The 24,014-nt window shown below is 42.9% G+C and overlaps 1 protein-coding gene across 2 annotated transcripts in view; it reads left to right on the top strand.

Moving 5' to 3' along the window:
• The window catches only part of RDH5 (retinol dehydrogenase 5), a 99,359-nt gene extending 96,853 nt beyond the window's left edge, over positions 1 to 2,506 (top strand). For both annotated transcript variants that reach the window (XM_073614012.1, XM_073614010.1), the window contains exon 5: positions 1,744 to 2,506. In XM_073614012.1, coding sequence (XP_073470113.1) covers positions 1,744 to 1,967 — 224 coding nt within the window. In that variant the 3' untranslated portion in view covers positions 1,968 to 2,506. The remainder of the gene's footprint in view (positions 1 to 1,743) is intronic.
• The last annotated feature ends 21,508 nt before the right edge of the window (positions 2,507 to 24,014 follow it).

Genomic DNA, 24,014 nt, shown 5'->3' with positions numbered 1-24,014 from the left:
CAGAGTCTTATTTCCCAAAAATACTGAGTATGCTGGAGTCATGGATGATAAGGGACCAAAATGCAAATTTTACTTAGTAAAAGTGTGCCCTGGCCCCTGATGCCCAATTGTAGTATTATGTTGCCACAAGAGGATGTGTCTACAGCACAAGAAGATGATATTTATTGATTTATCTTTACTAATTTGATTTGTAGCTCTGTACTTATTGATTTTATATAACTGTGATTTGTGTATGTGGGAAGCATATAAAGTGTGAGCAAGCTACTAGGACACAAGAGATAGGGGAGCAGTGCAGGAGTACGTCCAATTCATTTACATTGTGAGGAGTGTGGAAGCCATTATGGTGCTTCAGTCAGTGTTCCTCAAATGTGTGCTAAAATGACAACATGTGAAACAAGTGCTGGTGAGACTTGAAGAGAGGTTTGGAAACACTGTAGTAATATGTATTTCTTACTATGAGTCCCTAAGGTTGTCCATTATACAATTTTCTTGTACAATTTTTCTTTATATATAACCAAAACCATATAATAGGAGGTCAAACCTAAACACTTTCAATTTGTATGCAATAAGGCAGGCCCTTGCACTACATAGTTGAAGGTCAATGTAAAGGAAATTGAATAAGAATATTGTATAATGTATGGACAGTCCTAGATTCTTGGCCATTACAAGCCAATCTTTCTTTGTTATCAATAATACATCTACATGTTTATAAGCAGTCATAACCTGTGAAGAGCTACATCAATTTTTTGCATGGGTATGCTGTGTACACAGTAAACTGACAAACTGCTTTAAAGTGATAGTAAGGGTTCCCCTTTTTTTTATCAAAATAATAAACATGTTATACTTACCTGCTCTGTGCAGTGGTTGTGCACAGAGCAGCCCGATCCTCCTCTTCTGATGTTCCCCACTGGCACACCTGGCTCTTCTACTTCACTGAGTGCCCTCATAGAAAGCCACTTTCTATGGGGGCACTCGTGTAGACTTGATCCCAAGCTGGGCTGTTTGCATCTACTTAGACACACAGCACAGCTCAAGCCCACCCCCCGCTCTCTGCTCACAGGTTTTACTTCAGGTGGTTATACCGGGACGATGCATGCAGCTGCCATAGCAGTACCATTTTTTTAGAGCTGGCAGTCAGCTCTCTTGTAAAAGCAATCCTAGCAGCTAACTAGCCGCTGGACTGCTCTTACAAGCAATGGGAGGGGACATCCCCCTTCCCACCACCCTTCTCAGCTTTCCTGGGCTCTCTCGTCCCACCGGGAGACCTGAGCGACCAGTCGGCGCATCCCCTGGCTGGTCGGAAAGCCGAACAAAGCTGGCATCTGCTATGGTAACCCAGAAGCAATTACCTGACATCATTTCCAGATTACCTGGGTGTCAACGCCGCCATTTCTAAAAGTCAAAAGCATTAAAAAACACTGATCTTGGTATTTTGAATGCTTTTAAGGACAGAGGAGGGATTTGGGGTCATATAGACTCCAGATCTCTCCATAAAGAGTACCTGTCACATGCCTATTGCTGTCACCAGAATGTTTACATGCCTATGTGTTTTTTTTTTTATTTGTTTCTTTCTTTCTATGAATTTGTTTTATGTTTTTTTAGTGGGTACTAAAGTAAAGTGTGGGAGTGCATGCTTATGGGTAGGAAAACATAGGGGTTTACATCATACACTTGCTAAAAGGAGGTGAGGGGCGCATGAATAAACAGGCTTCTCTTAACTGCTTTTGATTTTTTGTTTCTTAGATATGAAAGTCCAAAGGCTGATTATGAATTTCATATGTGATCCTGACATCTCCAAAGTGCCTAAATGCATCGAACATGCCTTACAAGCAAGATACCCTCGTACAAGATACAGCCCAGGCTGGGATGCAAAGTTGGTGTGGCTACCAGCTTCTTACATGCCAAGTTTCATTGTGGATGCGGTTCTTGCCTTAGTTCTTCCCAAACCCGAACAGCGAGTGTGCTAGATCACAATGAGAAGCTTCCAAACCTTGGTCTTATCTAGGAAGTTTAAACGTACTGCTGTTATTGCTGAATATCATCTTCTTCATAATGGACAAAACCAACTTTGTACTGAAATCCAATGACATCTATTGTGGTACTAGAAGTATTTACACCAAATCAAGATAAGATAAAGTGTGTCTTTATTCTCAGCTATTTGTGGTTGGATAGCTTGTCCTCTTGGATGCTTATAAATTCTGGCAAATCTAAATTACGTAATTTCAGACAGTAAATAACATTATTCTCGATCACATTATCTGTACCAACTTTCCGTGTTTCGGGATAAACTGCTATGAACTTATGACTTTTCTGTGTTAAATGCAATAGTTCTAGATGAATAGAAACAACAAAATTAACCCTATCAAATAACACGACACTTAATAGACCATGTATACAGTATTTCCCCTGCTTAAAACATTCAGATAAATGTTCTGTATACTGCATATCTTCTATGCCTAACTAGTAGCCAAGTGACAATTTTTGTAATAAAACTGAACTCACAAGACCATTTTATTGTGGTTATTTTAAATTAAACTTAAAGCGGAACTTTACCCATAACAACTTGATAAAAAATAATGTTCTTTATCAAGGGCAAGGGCATCGCAAGTTCTTACATCTGATACACAGTTATGGTTCTGTAGCATGTCAAAGAATCACAAGAAGGAAATGGAAAAGTAAAGATCAGAAAACGGAAAACTGAATTCAAATACTTACCGTAATGTTCCTTTCCTGACGAGCTCCATGGCAGCACAGCTTGGTATAGGCTCCGCCCCCCCATGCCTCCAGGACTTAACTCATATAAATTTGAGCCCACCTACAGCCTCAGCGTTCTATAACTAGTCCTACCAAGCTGGGTGGGATCTGTGCTGCCATGGAGCTCGTCAGGAAATGAAAATTACGGTAAGTATTTGAATTAAATTTTCCGTTTTCCTGGCGGCTCCATGTCAGCACGGCTGGGAACTAACTAGCCAAAACAGGGAAGGGATAATGCTACACACTCCTCAATTCTGACTAAAAAAAACAGAAGCCAGGATGCCTCTGCCAAACTCAACCGTCATTAAGCCATGAATATGAATATTTTGATGCCCACATAGCTGCCTTGCAGATAGTTTCAGACACTCAGCCTGATGCCACTCTCAAGGTCGAGACCATTCTAGTGAAGGGTGCCGTTACTCTCCTGGCACTTCCTACCCTTTTAACTTGTAGGCCAAGGAGATGAGCTTTACCAACCAAGAGGCAATAATCTTGCTGGAAGCTGTAAAATCATTATGTGTTCCACCTGGAATGACAAACAGATGCTCCGACTTCCTGATGGCAGAAGTTGCCTTGATTAAACATTTTAAAGCTTGGCCCACATCCAATGGGCTAATTTCTTGAGTACTCCCCAAAAGGTACGTAGGAGGACAACCTCTTGTGTGATATGGACTCTGAAGGTCAGTTCAGGCACAAGATTTCGAGCATTGGCATGAGTACCACCCTGTCTGGAAGTACGCAAGTTTGGGTTCTTTAAACCCCAAGGCCACCAATGCCGACTCTTCTGGCTGATGTTATTGCCACCAGTAAAGCAGTTTTCAGTGAGAGGTACCACAGGGTGATTGAAGGCTTCTGATGCAATAATGTCCAACAGCAATGGGAGATCCCATTTTGGAAACAATTTGAGGTTTCAACCAAATTGCATCTTGAAAAACAGTATAATTAAGTGTCGGATCCCCACTGTATGCCGAGATAGCCAAAATGTGTGTCTATAGCATACTTGCGCATAGACCTAAATAAAGCCATGCCTGCAAGCATTTCAGAACAGACTTCTAAAGAGTCCAGCGTAAAATCTTGATCAGCAATAATACTGGGAATTTATGCCATATTCCACTATAGGCACGGTTAGCGCTGTCCTTTCTTGTTTTCGTAAGAGTATTTACAATCTTCACAGAGCATTCAAAATCCATTAGCCTCTGTCGCTCTAGACCCAGGCCATCAGCCTAAGCCTGTCAGATGCTGGATGAATGGGACTTTGGAGAAGATTTTATCTTAACACTTATAAGGATGAGCAAAGGATACCATGGCCCCTTTGGCCAATCCGGGATCATCACTAGAACTGTCACCTTCCCCTGCCACAGCCTCAGCTGGAACCTGAGAATCAGAGGGAGAAGCAGAAAGGCATAAGTTGTCTTGGAGATCCACTCTGCAGTCAGCACCTCCACCCCGATTGCTTGCAGATTCTGGGATCTGGAATGGAACTTTAGCAACTTGCTGTTGACTGGGGATGTGAGCGGTCTACCTCTGTAAGAAAAATACCAAACCCTGTTAGTTTTCGAAAAACATGCAGTAGTCTAGACCATTCATTGTCATCCAGACTTGTCCTGGACAAATAGTTTGCCTGAAGATTCTTCTGACCAGGCACATAGGCTGCAGATAGCTGCAGAAGATTGACTTGGGCAGATTCTAGAATTAGAGAAACCTACTTCAGAAGGGAGAGACTGAGCCTTGTTTCCAGATGTAGGCCACAGTCATTGAGTTGTCCAACTTTACCAGGACAGGCTTACTCCAGAACATTGCAGACCATTTAGTTTCTTCAACCACAAGTTTAGGCCGCCACTGGTCCAGAAACCCGACTTGAACGGGAGCAAGAGTTAAACTGAGCCTACCTCAGATTTTTATGGCTCAATCTGAGACGTGAAGGATGAAAGATCTCCAAATATGGCCTAAAATGCTTGCCTTCATGGACCACATGTCAATCACCAAAGCCGTACCTGTGTCCACAGAGGAGCCACATAGTGCCCCTAAGGCATGTATTTGGGAGGCACAATCCCAAAATAACAGAAAGCATCCTGACATGGAACTCTTTACTAACTTACTCTGTTAGCTTCCAAGTTTTTCCTGGACTCTCAGCCAGAAATGCAGAAGCTAACCTCTCTGGAGTGAGAGTGAGTGTGGAACCTGACTCTTGAGTTTTTCGGTCTCCTTTAACTCAGCAGACATTTATCTTGAGGCAGGAGGCCAAACTGACCTCTATTAAATTTAGGCTTGACCTTCTATGATCAAGAAAAATGCAGTGATAGCGTTTGTCCTTGAAGGCCACAACATCTTCTAATGGTAAGGACATGTATATGGCCAATCCCACAAGGGACACACACTGACCAGAGGGGTGATCCTAACCCCTGGACATCTTTCAGTTCAAAAGGGCATAACTTTTACATCCTACTGTGACAACATACTCCAATCTTGTAGAACGAGCACTTGATCCATCCAACATAAGAGAATTGTCAAGTTGTCCTCTGGTGGTACTTCAAATACTTCCAAAGCTTCACTTCTATTTAAAGGCATTTCACCAACCTTACCAATGTGGACAAAGGTTGTCCTCATCTTCCTGTTCAGAAGAGACTGAAGGGGATTGATTGGCTTGAGAAGGCCCTAAATAGAAGACTGGACATTGCCAGAATAGATGGCCCTTGCAGAAGATGAATTTAGCAATCCTTTAGAGTGTCTTGACCATATGCTTAATTTTGACAACTTGGTCACCATCATCTTAATCACAGCCTGCCTGAACAAAGTGGGAATCACATATTCATTCACCTCTACTTGGGAAGAAGCTGACAAGGGTTAATTTGCCTGAGGAGGTTCTGAGACTACTCATTGGCACCTTATATGACTCCGTCACAGAGTGAGTGGAAACGGCTCCTTTAGAGAGTATCGACCACATGCTTAATGAATGTGACAACCGGTTAGGTGTCATAGTCATCATTATCCTTGGTTGCTTGAACAAGGCAACATTCTTGCAGTCATGCTCGTCTGTCTTCTCCTTGGAAGAATCTGAAGCAGATTGCTTGCCTGGGAAGGCTTGAGACAGCTCGGTAACCTTTTCACAGGGTGAGTAGAAACACTCCTTTGGAGTGTATTGACCACAGGCTTAATGAATGTGACAACCTGCTAGGTGTCATCATCCTTATTCTTGGTTGCTTGAACAAAGCAGAATTCTGTAGTCATGTTCATCCGGAAATATGGAAAATGGGCTGTTTCACCTTGTATGCCAGAGCAGATAACCCTTTCAAAGGGTGAGCAGAAACCACTCTTTTAGAGTGTATTGACAGTGTGTTTATTGAATGTGACATCCTATTAGGTGTCATCCTTATCCCTGGCTGCTTGAGCCAGTGGGATACATACTGTCACGTCCATCCGGAGATTTGGAAAATGGGCTGTTTCACCGGGTAAGGCTAGGTAGCTTCTCATTGCCAGAGCAGGTAACCCTTTCAAAGGGTGAGCAGAAAACACTCCTTTAGAGTGTATTGACAATGTGTTTATTGAATGTGACATCCTATTAGGTGTCATCCTTATCCCTGGCTGCTTGAGCCAGTGGGATACATACTGTCATATTCCTCTTTGAGTCTGAAGAGGGATGTTTTGCTTGGGAAAGCTATGAGACTGCTCCTTGCCAGAGAATTCAACCCCTTCGCAGGGTAAGTAGGAATAACTCCTCTGAGTGTATTGGCCACTTGTTTAATAAATAAGACAACGTGTTAGGTATCATCGACCTCATCTCTGGTTGCTTAATCAAAGCAAAATTCACACAGTCATGTTCCTCCACATCTTCCCCTTTGGAGAGTCTGAAGAGGCTGATTTGCCTGGGAAGGCTATTAGACTGGTCATTGCCAGAACATAACCATATAAAAGCAAGACCCATATAGTCATGTTCATCCACATCTTCTTTATAGAAGAGCCTGAAGAGGGCCGTTTGCTCTGAGACTGGTAATTACCAATAGATAACCTTTCCACAGGGTTTTGCATGACATTTAACAAACCAGCCTAAAAAAATAATTAAATGCAGTAAAATAGTTTGCTTAGTTAAAAAAAAACACTAAAGGGTTAACCACTGCTAGAGGGAGACTGAAGTCTCCATCTAAAGCCCTGATTTACCAGATGGATCATGAGCTAAACCTTTCCCTGCCAGGAATCAGGACATAATGAAAGAGTTTGTTCAGAACAGTGACAAAAAAGGTAGGAATTTTCAACATAAATACAATAATATTCTGCAATGTACACAAACCAAGGGAATTGTAGACATCATAAACATGCTTTTCCCCATTTTTTTGGTGAAAAACTGGAGAGCACATAGAAATATAAAAGGATATCCCATATCTCAATAGGCCAAGGCTGGCTCCAGTAGTCATCCACAGGTGACTCCTCTATCTTCTCTGGAAATGCTGGTCTTTTGAGGGGGTTGGCATAATGGCACAACAGTAATGGTGGCACAGTGGTATAGTGGGTAGCACTCTCGCCTAGCAGTAAAAAGGGTCGCTGGTTCGAATCCCAACCACGCCACTACCTGCCTGGAGTTTGCATGTTCTCCCTGTGCCTGCGTGGGTTTCCTCTGGCTACTCCGGTTTCCTCCCACACTCCAAAGACATGCTGGTAGGTTAATTGGCTTCTGTCCAAAATTGGCCCTAGTATAGGGGGTCCTTAGATTGTGGGCTCCTTGAGGGTATGGACCGATGTATGTGTGGAGCGCTGCGTAAAATTGACGGTGCTATATGGGTACCTTAAATAAAAAATAATATATGTGTGTATATATATATATATATATATATATATATATATATATATATAGAGGAGTATCTTAATGAGACACAATGTGTAGGGATAGGGACAATTGTAGACAGGCACCCACACTCCCTCAGGTTGAACTGGATGGACTGGTGTCTTTATTCAACCTTACTAACTATGTTACTATGTAAAGCAAACATGAGAAGCCACCAACAGGTTATTGCCATGTGTGAACAAAGTGTTACTTTGTGTACCTGTTGTGCAGAATACTCTATGTGGGGGAGCTCAGGCTATGCATAGAGCCTGCAGGGAGAAAGGCACCCCAATACCCAGCAATGCAGCATTCATTTGGATACAAAGCATTTTTCAAATTTAGTTCACCTATCCTCCGTCATCCAACCGTAAACACCGGCACACAGCGGACCCCAGACAAGGCTGTTAGCCCTGACAAAAGCCACACCGAGGACCAGCAGCGGGGCTCCCTGGATTATGGGTAATTTAGCCGAGACACCAGGGACTGCATCCAGTCTAATCCACACATGGATGGACGGCCAGACATTTAGACAAGCCAGGTAGAGGAGCACACCTAGGTCCTCCGCATAGGAGGAAAAAAGAAGAATGCAGAGGCTGTAGGTGGGCTCAAATTTATGAGTTAAGTCCTGGAGGCATGGGGGGGGGGGGGATGCCTATACCCAGCTGTTCTGACATGGAGCTGTCAGGAAAAACAAAACATAACCTAGGGTATGAGTGGATTTAATACATGGAGGTGAGTATAATCGCTAATCTGATATAGAACACGTAAGGGATTGCCATAAGCTAAACACATATACAGAAAAAAGAGCCCCCCCGAGAACAGGGAGTGTATTCAATCATTTGGTATCTCTGTCGAATAATACATCCACCCCAACCAGATATCTTTAAATTTCTCACGTTGATCTTTAACCTCAAGTGTCCAGCGTTCTGCCTCAATAATAGTATCAACCTTTTTCTTCCAGTCAGAAAGAGTGGGACAAGAAATTTGTTTCCAGAATCTTGGAATCAGGGATTTGGCTGCATTGAACAAATGGGGGAGTACACTACTTTTATAGGTCTTTATGGAAGAGGAGGTCCCATGAAAAAGAAACTGAAATGGGGAGCTAGTGATCGGCCTAAGAGATAGCTTCTTTATCCAGGGTCTGATGGCTTTCCAAAAAACAGAATTTTGGTACAAGACCACCAGATGTGGAGAAATGTACCACATTGGGCATAACCCCTTCCAACATCTATCACTGACGTTGGGGAACATCTGAGCTAAGCAGGATGGGGTCCTGTACCACAAAGTGAGGAATTTATAAGAGGACCCTTGAGTGTGGAAACTAATGGAGGAAGTGTAGGTTAATTTAATGATCCTTTGTATTTGAGTTGTGGTAAAATCCAGTTCAAGCTTCCTCTCCCAATCTGTAATGAAGTAGGGAACAGTCGTTGAACATGTGCTTAACACCAGTTTGTAACATTTGGGACAGTAAATGTCTAGAGTCAGGGAGTTGTCTGCACATAGCTTCAAATGGAGTGAGATCATCACTTGAGCGCAGTTTAAGCTCTAGTTTTGATATGAAAATGTTCAATTGGTGGTATTTCCAGGGCGCAAGTGGAAAAGTTCTGTATAAGGCTGGGTTCACACTGCTGCGGTGCGGGAACGCAGCGAATTTACTGCGGGTTCCCGCATCGCACCAACTCGCACGGCAGTTCACACTGCCATATGCGAACTGCTGGGGAGTGTCATACAATGTTAATGACACCCCCAGTTCAGCCCGCATATCGCAATGCGAACTGACAATTCGGACATTTTCGGATCGCATAGGTGTGAACACCCATGCGATCCGATTTTGGTCCGAACAAAAAAAAAGGGTCCTGTGCGAGTTTGGACCGAATGCGGTGCGATATCAGCCATACTATCTGTATGGCTGATATCGCACAGCACAGACATCGCATGTGATGTGAACAGCAGTGCGCTGCGAATCACATGCGATGTCTGCCACCGCAGCAGTGTGAACCCAGCCTAAATATTGTAAGGTTTGTAGAGGTAAAAGGGTACCCTGAGGGGCCAGCTTCGTGCAAGTAGTGTCACAATTCACTCCCAACGACGGCAAAAAGCATGTGCTTCGCCCAGCTGAAACCAAGCATATCCCCCCAAGGGGTGCAAGCAGCGATGTTGGAGGGTCATATTGGCCAGTGGCCAGATCCATTCAACCTATCACAAACCGTCAGGGTGGACTTAGCCAGAGAGGAGGTTTAGTCAGAGAGGCCTCGTGTAGGTAGGATCCAAGGTGCGCCTGCTAAATTACTGCCCTCCATAGACTTTTCTAAGGGGACCCACAGTTTGGACGATGAGTCATGGCACCAATTCAGTATGTGAACAAGAGCCAAAGCCTTGTAGTTAAGGGCTACATCTGGTAGGCCAATACTGCCTGTCCAGTTTAGGGCCACGTAAAATATTGTACACCAGACTAGGGTGTTTGTCTTGCCAAATAAAAGTCGAAAAGGCTCTGCGTAGACATCTGAAGAAGGTCTGGAGGAGGAAAATTAGCACAGCATATACAATATATATATAATCCGAGGTAGAATCGTCATTTTAAGGGCACTAACCCTCCCAAACCAGGTCAGGGAAAGGATCCTCCATTGCTGTAGGTCTTTCAGGACTCTAGTCAGCAGGGAGCTGTAGCTAAGATCATAAATAAATTTAGGATTAGAAGATGTATGGGTTCCTAGACATGGTAAAGAGCCCTTACGCAACACGAAGTTTAATGACTGTTGTAGGGATTCTGCCATCTTAGAAGGAACATTAACTGATTTGGTATAATTAATTTTGAAATTTGACAATTAGCCAAATTGATGCAATTCAGACATGAGAACCGGGAGGGAGATATGTGGTTTGGACGGGTAGAAAAGGAGGTCGTCAGCATAAGCTGACACTTTATGCTCTGCTGAGCCAATGTTAATCCCTGAGATATCTGTATGGCCATGGACTCGTCTGAGGAAGGGCTCTAATACTAGGGCAAACAGTAAGGGAGATAAGGGACAGTCGTGTCTAGTCTCATTCCTAATAGCAAATTGGTCAGAGAGGACCCCATTCACCTTCACTCGGGCCTGGGGATATCGATAAAGGGCCAGGATCCATCCCAATATCTGCTCTCCCAAACCAAACCCGCAAAGTAGTTCTGCCATATAGACCCAGCTCACACGATCGAAGGATTTTTCGGCATCCATAGGTAAAAGTAGACAAGGTGCGCGAGCAGGACCATAATCATTTTGCTACTAACATTAATGTGTGCTGTAAATTGCCTCCAGAATTGCTCCTGCTTCTTTTTGCCGGAGGCCGCCATTTTGCTGAAGCCCAGAGCCTCTGAACAGCAGTAAACGATAACATGGAACTAAACCCATTAATTTAACGGTTTCAAAAAACTGTTTGAAAAAACAGAATGATAGCTGTCACATTTGCTTGTGTCCTCAACCAAACTATCAAACCATCAAATGGCTGGTATCATAACTGTTCACCTGTGCAGCACCATGGTAGTTGCAGATCAAACAACTGTAAGCTGTAAAGGATCAGCCTCTACAAATCCAGCAGTGCCTAAAAATGCCTAATAATGGAGAGCAACTGAGCATGTGTAGAGCAAGGTAAGACAGTGTATTATTGGATTTTAAACAGTATAAGCACTTATTTTTAATGTTTTACATAGCTATACCTGCAATTAGGCCAGCTTGAAGTGATCTAGCACAACCTAATTTTCTAACTAAATTTCCACTTTAACCACTTCAGCCCCGGAAGGATTTGCCCCCTTCTTGACCAGGCCATTTTTTGCGATATGACGCTGCGTCACTTTAACTGACAATTGCGCAATCGTGCGACGTGGTACCCAAACAAAATTGACGTCCTTTTTTTCCCACAAATAGAGCTTTCTTTTGGTGGTATTTGATCACCTCTGCGGTTTTTATTTCTACAAGAAATTTAAACAAGAAAGGAGCAACAATTTTGAAAAAAAAAAACAATATTTTTTAGTTTTTGCTATAATAAATATCCACATTTAAAAAAAAAATGAATTTCTTCATCAGTTTAGGCCGATATATATACTTCTACATATTTTTGGTGAAAAAAACGCAATAAGCGTATATAGATTGGTTTGTGCAAAAGTTATAGCGTCTAGGGGATAGATTTATGGCATTTTTATTATTTTTTATTTGTAATGGCGGCGATCAACGATTTTTATCGGGACTGCGACATTGCGGCGGACAGATCGGACACTTTTGACACTTGTTTGAAACCACTGACATTTATACAGCGATCAGAGCTAAAAATAGCCACTGATTACTGTATAAATGTCACTGGCAGGGAAGAGGTTAACACTAGGGGGCGATCAAGGGGTTAAATGTGTTCCCTCAGCATGTGTTCTAACTGTGGGAGGATGAGAGTGACTAGAGGAGGAGACATATAGCTGTTCCTAACTAATAGGAACACACCATCTGTCTCTCCTTTCCTGACAGAGCGGGGATTTGTGTGTTTACACACACAGATCCCCATTCTGTCTCTCGTGCCCGCGATTGCGGGTGCCGGCGGTCATTGCGACCGCCGGCCACATGCAATGGGTTCCCCGCCGTGCAGCGGGCATGCGCGTGCGCCTGCTAAGGCTCTTAAAGGAGCCGACAAACCTGTACGTATATGGGGCTGCCAACCTGCCGACGTATATGTACATGTGCCGGTCAGAAAGTGGTTTATCATGCATACTGATTCTCAATTTTTCCTTTTTTTTAGCTTCATGGTATTTTATTAATAAATTCTAAATGTATACTACTTACATTCTTCAGAGGCTTATAAAGTATATAGATATTCACTTTAACCTCTATCCCAGTCTTAAAGTAAGAACATGTAATAAAGCTTTATGCAGCCATGTACAGTATCTCACAAAAGTGAGTACACCCCTCACATATTTGTAAATATTTTTTAATATCTTTTTCATGTGACAGCACTGAAGAAATTACACTTTGCTACAATGTACAGTAGTGAGTGTACAGCTTGTATAACAGTGTAAATTTGCTATCCCCTCAAAATAACTCAACACAGCCATTAATGTCTAAACCTCTGGCAACAAAAGTGAGTATACCCCTAAGTGAAAATGTCTAAATTGGGCCCAATTAGCCATTTTGCCTCCCCAGTGTCATGTAACTCATTAGTGTTACAAGGTCTCAGGTGTGAATGGGGAGCGTGTGTGTTAAATTTGGTGTTATTGCTCTCACTCTCTCATACTGGTCACTGGAAGTTCAACATGGCCTCTCATGACAAAGAACTCTCTGAGAATCTGAAAAAAATAATTGTTGCTCTACATAAAGATGTCCTAGACTATAAGAAGATTGCCAAGACCCTAAAACTGAGCTGCAGCATGGTGACCAAGACCATACAGCAATTTAACAGGACAGGTTCCACTCAGAACAGGCCTTGCCATGGTCAACCAAAGAAGTTGAGTGCACGTAGTCAGTGTCATATCCAGAGGTTGTCTTTGGGAAATAGATGTATGAGTGCTGCCAGCATTGCTGCAGAGGTTGAAGGGGTGGGGGGGTCAGTCTCTCAGTGCTCAGACCATACACCTCACGCTGCATCAAACTGTTCTGAATGGCTGTCGTCCCAGAAGGAAGCCTCTTCTAAAGATGATGAACAAGAAAGCCTGCAAACAGTTTGCTGAAGACAAGCAGACTAAGGACATGGATTACTGGAACCATGTCCTGTGGTCTGATGAGACCAAGATAAACGTATTTGGTTCAGATGGTGTCAAGCGTGTGTGGCGGCAACCAAGTGAGGAGTACAAAGACAAGCGTGTCTTGCCTACAGTCAAGCATGGTGGTGGGAGTGTCATGGTCTGGGGCTGCATGAGTGCTTCTGGCACTGGAGAGCTACAGTCCATTGAGGGAACCATAAATGCCAACATGTACTGTGACATACTGAAGCAGAGCATGATCCCCTCCCTTCTGAGACTGGGCCACAGGGCAGTATTCCAACATGATAACGACCCCAAACACACCTCCAAGACGACCACTGCCTTGCTAAAAAAGCGGAGGGTAAAGGTGATGGACTGGCCAAGCATGTCTCCAGGCCTAAACCCTATTGAGCATCTGTGGGGCATGCTCAAACGCAAGGTAGAGGAGCACAAGGTCTCTAACATCCACCAGCTCCACAATGTCATCATGGAGGAGTGGAAGAGGACTCCAGTGGAAACCTGTGAAGCTCTAGTGAGCTCCATGCCCAAAAGGGTTAAGGCAGTGCTGGAAAATAATGGTGACCTCACAAAATATTGACACTTTGGGCCCAATTTGGACATTTTCACTTAGGGGTGTACTCACTTTTGTTGCCAGTGGTTTAGACATTAATAGCTGTCTGTTATTTTGAGGGGACAGCAAATTTACACTGTTATATAAGCTGTACACTCACTACTATACATTGTAGCAAAGTGTAATTTCTTCAGTGTTGTCACATGAAAAGGTATAATAAAATATTTACAAAAATGTGAGGGGTGTACTCACTTTTGTGAGATACTGTAAATCCTATTTGTACAAATGAACCATAAATCATGCAAAGTAGAAGTAACCATATGATCTCTTTAATAATCATAAAGACACACAGAAAGTTTAGGTCAAGTAAGGGCCAGTTACATTACTTTGGCTGTTGGCAGAAACCCTAAAGGCTAGGTTCACACTTATGCAGGTTGCAGTTGATGCATTTTCCAGGTGCGTTTAGAGCATTTGACAGGTTTCCAATGCATTTTTTATGCATTTTGCATTTTTGGGAGGTATCTGTTGTCATGTATGAGAAACCAGCAAAAACGCAGCAAGTACTGCATTTTCTTATGTGTTTATGGGGCATTTCCTTCGTAGTCTATGGAACCAAAAATGCAACCTGCTGTGGGCAAAAAAGTCCTTTCCAAAAAACACACTGGTTGAAAACGCACAGATGTGATTATGACCCACAGGAAATCATGTTAAATAGATTGTAGTGCATTTTTGCAAAACTGAAAAGCACTGCAAAACATATAGGTGTGAACCTAGCCTAAGGAAGAGGAAAAATCCAGAGGTAGTCTAGGTTTGGGTTACATAAAAAAACACTCTGTCCATTGATGTTTCAGAATTGTTGTGTACTGCACTGGAGAGGTGTAAATAAGTACTTGAAGTAAACCCATCATAAGAGAAACATGGGAGCTACCGTTTCTGAAAATGATAGTCCATTGGCTTCAGTATTTTTGATTCCCCGCTGCAAGAACCTTAGAACAGTCAGGCACTTAGCATTTTTAAAAGGACTGGTCAGCAATGACAACTTGTTTCTTTGATGACTTGGCCACATATTCTGAAGACCTTTTAAGAGAATAAGACATTTAATAAATAAAAAGGTAAGTAAAGTTCTTGAGTTCCACTTACCACTAACCTATAGAAAGTTGTCAAACACCAACCACTTGAAGTCCCTGGAAAGTAATATTATATTATGTATAAGCAGGGCTTTTTTCAGCAGGAACATGGCAGAACAGCGTACCGCCACATCCGGCACCCCTGTCCCCTTCAACCTGACACTACACACTGAAGGCGGTAGAAAAAGTTTTTGCACTACTCACTTCCTCTACCGTCTTCTGGGTGTTATCGCCGGGCACCCAGGGTTTGTGCAGGGCTAGGCCTTTGCTTGCTGGTGCCACGGGTCCGATGCCACAACTACCTGCATTTTTTTTTTCCATTCCTGTAGTGCATCGGAAGCTGGCTCCAGTCCCTGCCCCCACCAATGCCTGTCAGACCTCAGCAGCACAGAACCGAGTGAAGTGATCTGGGTGTGTGCTACAGTTCTGATAGAAGGAGACTGCATTGTGTTGTATGAAAAAAACACCTGCTGGCTGCCCTGCTGTGAAGATTTTGTAAACAGATAGGAGAGAGCACTTATGTAGAGATGCAACAGTGAAGAAGTTGGAGCTGTAGTGCATACATGCCAGCTGGGGGGGGAGGGTATTTGTGAAAGGAGGTGAGGGTTGTGAAGGAAAATGGGGGCAAAGTGAGAGCTGTGGGGGGGGGGTGCAGGTTGTGTAAACTGACCCCCATCCACAGCTGGGGGTGTAATCTCTGGATGGGGAGGGGGGGTTAAGTTGTGGACAGTGGTACAGAGCTGAGCTCTGATTTGGCGAAGAGGTGAGCTGTGGACTGGAAGAGAAGAGAGGAACTGTGGACTAGGGCAGAAGAGTGGAGATGTGGACTGGGGGAGAAAAGAGGAACTGTGGACTGGGGGAGAAAAGAGGAACTGTGGACTGGGGGAGAAAAGAGGAACTGTGGACTGGGAGAGAAGAGAGGAGCTGTGGACTGGGGGAGAAGAGAGGAGCTGTGGACTCCGGGAGAAAAGAGGAACTGTGGACTGAGGGAAAAGAGAGGAGCTGTGGACTCCAGGAGAAAAGAGGAACTGTGGACTGGGGGAGAAGAGAGGAGCTGTGGACTGGGGCTGAAGAGAGGAGCTGTGGACTGGAGGAGAAGAGAGAAGTTGTGGACTGGGGGAGAAGAGAGGAGCTGTGGACTGGGGCAGAAGAGAGGAACTGTGGACTGGGGGAGAAGAGAGGAGCTGTGGACTGGGGCAGAAGAGAGGAGCTGTGGACTGGGGGAAAACAAAGAAGCTGTGGTCTGGGGGAGAAGAGAGGAACTGTGGGCTGGGGCAGAAGAGAAGAGCTGTGGACTGGGGGAGAAGAGAGGAACTGTGGACTGGGGCAGAAGAGAGGAGCTGTGGACTGGGGGAGAAGAGAGGAACTGTAGACTGGGGCAGAAGAGAGGAGCTGTGGACTGGGGGAAAATAGAGGAGATGTGGACTGGGGAAGAAGAGAGGAACTGTGGACTGGGGGAGAAGAGAGGAACTGTGGACTGGGGGAGAAGAGAGGAACTGTGGACTGGGGGAGAAGAGAGGAACTGTGGACTGGGGCAGAAGAGAGGAACTGTGGACTGGGGCAGAAGAGAGGAACTGTGGACTGGGGCAGAAGAGAGGAACTGTGGACTGGGGCAGAAGAGAGGAACTGTGGACTGGGGCAGAAGAGAGGAACTGTGGACTGGGGCAGAAGAGAGGAACTGTGGACTGGGGCAGAAGAGAGGAACTGTGGACTGGGGCAGAAGAGAGGAACTGTGGACTGGGGGAGAAGAGAGGAGCTGTGGACTGGGGGAGGGGGGGCAGCTGTGGACTAGGGGAACAAAGAGGAACTGTGGACTGGGGCAGTAGAGAAGAACTGTGGGCTGGGGGAGAAGAGAGGAGCTGTGGATTGGGGGAGAAAAAAGGAGCTGTGGATTTAAGGAGAAGAGAGGAGCTGTGGACTGGGGGAAAAGAGAGGAGCTGTAGACTGGGAGAGAAGAGGAGGGTTGTGGACTGGGGGAGAAGAGAGGAGCTGTGGACTGGGGGAGAAGAGGAGAGTTGTGGATTAAGGGAGAAGAGGGGATCTGTGGATTGGGGGAGAGGAGGGGAACAGTGGATTGGGGCAATAATACTCACAACCTTCACCACTGTGGGGAGGGAAGGGTGAAGCCTTCTGTGCCAGGCATTATAGCCTGCTAAACCCAGCTACACCCAGAGATCACTGTGCTGTACTGCGGTAGCCTGTTGCCAGCTGAGATATTTCCACGGTAAGAGGAAGAAAAGAGGCATGCACATGTGCAGTAAAGCTTCAGAAGAGCAAGCCACCCAAACACAGTAGCGACCTTGTGACAGAAGACCTGGAATAGGCGTCAATTTTAAATGGCCGGTGCACCAACTGCATGTCTGTGACACACCATTTGAAGTGCTCCTGCACAGCCTAAGGCACCAACATCTTGGAACAGACTTTAAGGGCACCAGCCCTGTACGTACCAAAGCAGAAAGCTTTACGCTCTGCGCAGGATTTAAGGAAACAAATCATGATCTGGCGTTGCCCTTCACTATTGGCATACTTCAGGGACAAGGCGCACATGATGGCAGACTATGGCTCATGAGCTGTATAGTAGCCTGGGGCTTACTCAACACGTTGTGCCATGTGCCAAGCTGAGCACCCATGCAGGATTCAGTACCTGCTACAGTGGCTATGATGCAGCCAGGAATCTTGATGGAAGAATATTTTAGAGAAAAAGACTTCACAGAAAAGAGATATGCTTCTCTTAGTAGACAGAAGACATCCATCATATGCAAGCTAGCTAGGAATGGAAGGGATTATTTATGGTACGTCCCTGCAGCTTTCTTTTTTTGCCAATGTCCAATCACCTGAAGGTAACTGCATATAACTCATTGTTAAAGACGAAACACCCTGTGTCCTGCACTGCATGACTAAGAAAACAGGATTTTTGACTTACCTGTAAAATCCTTTTCTTGGAGTACATTACTGGACACAGGGCAAGTATTCAGGAACATAGGGTTCTGCTGCTGTCTTCAGGGGATTAAATTCTGGGAAGCAAGAGCTGTAAGGACAGCCCAGTATAACCCCTTCCACATCCAGCATGCCTCAGTTCCAGCATGTCTCAGCGAAGTAATAGTAAAGTAGATCATAAGAGCAGGGGGGATGGACTTGTGTCCTGTCCTGTACCCCAAGAAATGGATTTTACAGGTAAGTTAATAGCCTGTTTTCTTAAACATACATTATGTGACAAATATTCAAGAACAGACCCACATAAAGAATAGGTTAACAGAAGGAGCACGATAGTGCTCAAATAGCAGCTTGAAGCACCGTACAACTGAAACTGGCATCAGAGGAGGCCTGAACATCCCCCTGGTAAAACTAAATAAGCATGTGAACAAAAGACAAGGTGGCAGTCTTGCAGAGAAATAGATATCTGATGCCAAAAAGCCCATAAAGGGAGCAAACTTAAAGTAGAATTCCAGTTCATTTTAAGGTCCCATGCACACTGGGTGTTTGCCCTGCTTTTCTAAATGCCAGGAGAAAAGCAGTGTAAAAAATGTGCCTAAAGCCGGCAAACAATCTTTGATCTGTACTGTAGACTTATGGCGACCTCAATTACACCCTCTCCTGAAGTAGTTCTACTATCTATGCTCCCTGGCCCGCTCAAATCGGTTAAAAAAGATGTACTGCGCCACTGTCTGGTAGCAGCTAGGACGGTTATACCCAGACATTGGAAGTTGACGAGCATGCCTTCCCTGGGGGATTGGACAGTTGAGGTGGACCGAATTAACAATTTGGAATGACTGTTGTCACAGGAATCGGTTGAGGAGGAACAATTCTCCAATACATGGACCTCGTGGTTTATGTTTTGTTATTCCATGGGGTTCATCTCCTGGGCTGAGGGTCATTCTACCACTACCACTGGTTAACCTAGGCCAGTGGTTCTCAACCTGGGGGTTGGGACCCCCTCGGGGGGTCGAATGATGATTTGCCAGGGGTCACCGAATCCTGGGCTGTTCCTGAAGCCCGCACCGCTCTCCCAGCCTCTTTTCGTGGCCACCCAGCTGGGCTGTTCCTGGAGCCCATGGTCGCCCGCTCAGTCTCTTTGCAGCCGCCCATTCAGTTCACGGTATGGCTGGGGGGGCAGAGACTAGAAGTCAGCTGACTGGTGAGGAATGTGAATTGGGAGGGGCTGGAGCAGACCCTATCCTGATTTCGACATAGGTGTCACTGCTACGAGACACCACAAAGTCGGAGACACAGTGAAGCCAGGGACACAGTGAGTAACACTACCTGTGATTATAAAAACAAAAATACTAAAGCGCTGAAATGATAATGGTGAGTATATGACTGAAAGAAACCCAAATAATTTAAGCTGCAAACATTAAAAGTGTTCAGGCACCTATAAATAAATGTTTAAGTGAAAATATGTTGCGCTATAATTAACCTTTCAATCAATGCTTAAATCCTGTGTTATTACTTAATTAATAATTAATGCTAAATTGTTATATGTTGTATGTGGTATAGCCAAAAATTAGCAATCATATAACCTCACAATCATGATCATATGCTACACCAGTAGGATAATTCACAGATTCCCACCTTCAGATACACAACAGGTAAATAAACCTATATGGCTACTCAGTATATAAAGTCCGATACAATGCCAACAATAGGTCCATTCAAAAACTTCTTTTATAATGTAGTTTGATATTTTAAAAGATGTTTTGATGGCCGCTCTTAAATGCAGGAGATTACATGCAGTAAATCAAAGATAGGCATCATTGCGCAATGAACGGAATACTCAGGGTAAAAAATCTTCAACAGATACACTCACATGAGCCTGGATGGTTTGTGCATTGGTTTAAACAATCAGCCGCTTGGAGCACGGTGAGTCCTCACACCGCTACTATCGAGCTGTTAACCAGCCTCGATATTGTACGTCACTGACTCCTCCTACGCGTTGCATCACCCGATCCATAAATGATGCCTATAAACACTCAAGTGCTTGATGCACCTAGCACTTAACCATGTTTAGACTTGTTTACACCCGTTTACTCACATTTAGGCTTGTCTGGAATTTTTTCCTTGTCAAAAGAAGTTTATTGAGTATACAATGTTATAAACATACATAAAGTAAGTTTACAAGGATCTATAAAGTAAGCTCATTGTTTTACAGTAGGGTTTATATAGGTAAATATCATGAAATTTCAAATATTAAACATTGGGTTCACGTAAACCTAAATTAAAGATATATATCATTTCCTTAGTTACTTTTGTAGGTATTTAAATGATTTATACCTACTATACATATTGTTTACAAGTAGAGTGTATATAGGTCAAATAAATTCTGATAATGAGCTTTAATCGTAAGGTGGAGAAAAGGAAAAAGAAAGAAGAAAAAGGGTTGAAAGGTAGAGGTATGGTCCACAAGGTTGTCCCGCTCGTCAGTTTATTATTCTTTTTAGTTCTCTTTGAAGCCTTAGAATGGGTGTCTCTGTAAGTCATTTAATCCGTTACCATGGCAACAGGACAGAGTCATTGAAGTTTGACAGGAACTGTTGTTTTATCCAAGGATGCCAAAGTTTTTCAAATTTTGGAATTTGATTTTGATCGATGGCTACCATCTTAGCATGGGACATTGTATTATTCATTCTGTGAATTATTTCTGCTAGTACCAATGTAGGAGATTTCCATGCCTTGGCCACTGTTTTTTTTGCAGCCGTTATTAGTTGGATCATAAGTTTGAATTGAGAGAGTGTTAACCATTCCGGTTTTAGATTAAGTAAAGTTAAATATGGATCTGGTTGTATTATTTTTTTAAATATTTTAGATGCAATCATGAAGACTTCCTTCCAGAAGGTTTGGATTACTGGGCACGTCCACCATATGTGTAAATATGTGCCTATTTCTGGGCATCCTCGAAAACAAAGAGCTGAGGTATTAGGTGAATATTTTGCCACTCTAGCGGGTACAAGGTACCAGCGAGTTAGGACTTTATAATTTGTCTCCAGTGCTAAGATGTTGGGTGAAGATGACTTAGATGTGAGCCATATGTTAGACCAGTCCGTGTCTTCTAAAGTTCGTCCCAGGTCCTCCTCCCACCTCTGAACGTAAGAGGGTCTATTAAGATTTGCTACTCCATATAATTGATTATAAAGTGATGAAATTGTACCTTTAGCAAATGGATCTTTTGTACAGATTGATTCAAAAATGGATAATTGGGATAATGGTGTATCCCCCTTTAGGAATGGTGTATAGAAATTTTTGATTTGGAGATATCTAAATATCTCAGAGTTTGGTAGATCATATTTTTCTCTAAGCGATGGGAATGAAAGGAATGATTTAGATGCTATGAAGTCATTTAGTGTCTGAATGCCTGATGTTGTCCAAGCTTTAAAAGAATTTGGGTAGATCCATGCCGGATAAAAGGCCAGATTTCTGATAAAGAAAGGAGAGGATTGTGTGGAGATTGTAACTGATATTTGGTTTTTAGTTTATCCCAGAGAGATAAGAAGTGTTTAGTTATGGGATTATGAATTTTAAAGTGGTCTTTAGGATCAAGCCATAATAAATTTGATATTAATAGAGGGTCATTTTCTGAAGCCTCTAGAAATACCCATAATGGGATTTCCTGTTTTGCATGGTATTTGGACAGACTGGCCAAATGTGCTGCTCTGTAGTAGTTAGTAAAATTAGGGTATCCCAGGCCTCCTTTATTTTGGGGAAGATGTAGTGTGTGTATAGGTATACGTGGTTTAGAAGAGTCCCATATAAACGAAGTTGCTCTTTTTTGTACTATTCTCAAAAAATAGGAAGGAATTGGAATAGGGAGGACTCTGAATAGATAAAGCAATTTGGGTATTAATCTTCCCTATCCAGGATAAAGGAAGTTGCGACCATTGTTTTATTAGATTTGTGATCTGTCTTAATACAGGAGGATAATTGGTTGAGAATAAGTCAGAATGAGATGCTGTTAAATGAATTCCAAGATATGGGATTGATTTTTCTGCCCATGTGAATGGGAGTGCAGCCCTAGCCGGGATCAATTCCATGTTTGTGAGTGAAATATTAAGCACTAGGCATTTCTTAGGATTAATCATAAGGCCGGATAGGGCTGCAAATCCATCAAGAGCTGGTATTAAGTTAGGACCAGAGACCTGTGGTGATGATAGAAAAAGTAATATATCGTCTGCAAATATACATAATTTGTGTGTAATACCTCCTACTTCAATGCCAGTTATAGTTTGGTTTGTTCTGATGTATTGGGCCTTGGGTTCGAGTATAAGGGCAAATAATAAGGGAGATAATGGGCAACCCTGTCGGGTACCTCTTTCGATATTAAAGGCTTCAGATTTGTATCCAGCATATTTTATATAGGCTTTGGGTTTATTATATAATGCTTTGATCCATGTTAAAAAGTGGGGTCCAAAACCCCATTTTTGTAATGAATATTGCATATATTGCCAGGATACTGTGTCAAATGCCCTCTTAACATCGAGAGATAGAAAACATAAAGGGATTTTCCGTTTTTTAGCAATATGTGCCAATAACACTGCCCTGCGTATATTATCGCCTGCCTGTCTATTTGGCATGAAGCCTACTTGATCTCTATGTATTAATTTTCCTATAATGCTATTGAGGCGTTTTGCTATTATTTTTGCTAATAATTTAATATTGAGGTTTAACAGAGAGATAGGCCGATAATTCACACAGGAAGTATCATCAGAAAGGGGTTTTGGGATCATACAAACAATTGCCATTAGTGTTTCTTGCCGAAAAGAATGTCCATCTAGAAGTTTGTTAAAAGTTTCAGTGAGAATGGGAGAGAGTATTTCTGAGAATGTTTTATAGTATAAAGCCGAGTAGCCGTCTGGGCCTGGTCTTTTGTTAAGTTTTAGGTCTTTTATGGCGTTAGCAACTTCATCTATAGTTATAGGCTCATCCAAACTGCTTTTTTGATTCTGAGATAACTCAGGTAAGGTTATTTTTGAGAAGAAGGATTCAGCCTCTGTAGGATTAAATTCATTGTTTGTCTTGTATAAAGTTACGAGATGTGAGTGAAATTTATGGACTATTTTAACTGGATTACAAGTGTAAACATTTTTTGATAATTTCAAATGTATTGGTTTGAAAGATTTGTTAGTTGAATTTAATGCCCGAGCCAAATAGGTACCTGGTTTGTTTGTATTCATGTAGAAATTGTGTTTGGAGTGTTTGAGGGATTTATCAACTGACTCAGTGAGAAATAGATCGTATTGCAATCTAGATTTTTCCAGATGAGATTTTGTACTCTGAGATGGATTATCTTGAAATGATATGTAGGCTGCATTAAAATTGAGTTCTAGTTTTTTTGCTAGATTTTTGCGTTTCCGTTTAAATAGTGCCATTTGTCTTTGTATTGTACCATGCAAGACAGGCTTATGAGCTTCCCACAGTGTTATTGGGGAGATGTCTGTTGTATTATTAATTGATATGTATTCCTTTAAAGCTTGCTCAATGGCCATCTGATGTAGTGGGTGTTTGAGCATTATGTCCGGTAAGTACCACGTTGGGTCATGCGCTTTTGGTATGGCTGAGGCTATAGTAGTGTATACTGCATTATGGTCAGACCACGGAATCGGAATTATATCTGATGCAATAATTTCTGGTATCATTCCTATTGTTAGAAAAATATGATCTATTCTGGTGAAGGTTTGATGAGGGTGCGAGAAATAAGTGAATTTCTTTTTCATTGGGTTACTTTCTCTCCACGAATCTACCAGATTGTATTTGGAAAGAAGTTGAGAAAAAGGTAATCTAGAGGTTATTTTGGATGGTGTAAAAGGTGATTTATCTAGAAATGGGAGGAGGACCTGGTTCGAATCCCCACACATTATCACTGTTCCTATTTTGTGTGTATTAATCACTTGTAATATATGTGAGAGGAATGGTGTAGGTTGTTTGTTAGGAGCGTAGTAGGAAATCACCGTGGTTGCTGATTTTAACCCTTTTAGAGTAAACAATTACATATTTTATTCATATGTAACTGTTTAGATATGTTAACTCATAAAATTGAGGTTGTATTGCCCATGAGTATCAGGTATC

The sequence above is a fragment of the Aquarana catesbeiana genome, linkage group LG02, assembly GCF_042186555.1.
Source record: "Aquarana catesbeiana isolate 2022-GZ linkage group LG02, ASM4218655v1, whole genome shotgun sequence".
Classification (NCBI taxonomy): Eukaryota; Metazoa; Chordata; class Amphibia; order Anura; family Ranidae; genus Aquarana; species Aquarana catesbeiana.
The sequence above is the reverse complement of the archived record's forward strand: the minus strand, read 5'-3'. Positions and strand labels throughout refer to the sequence as shown.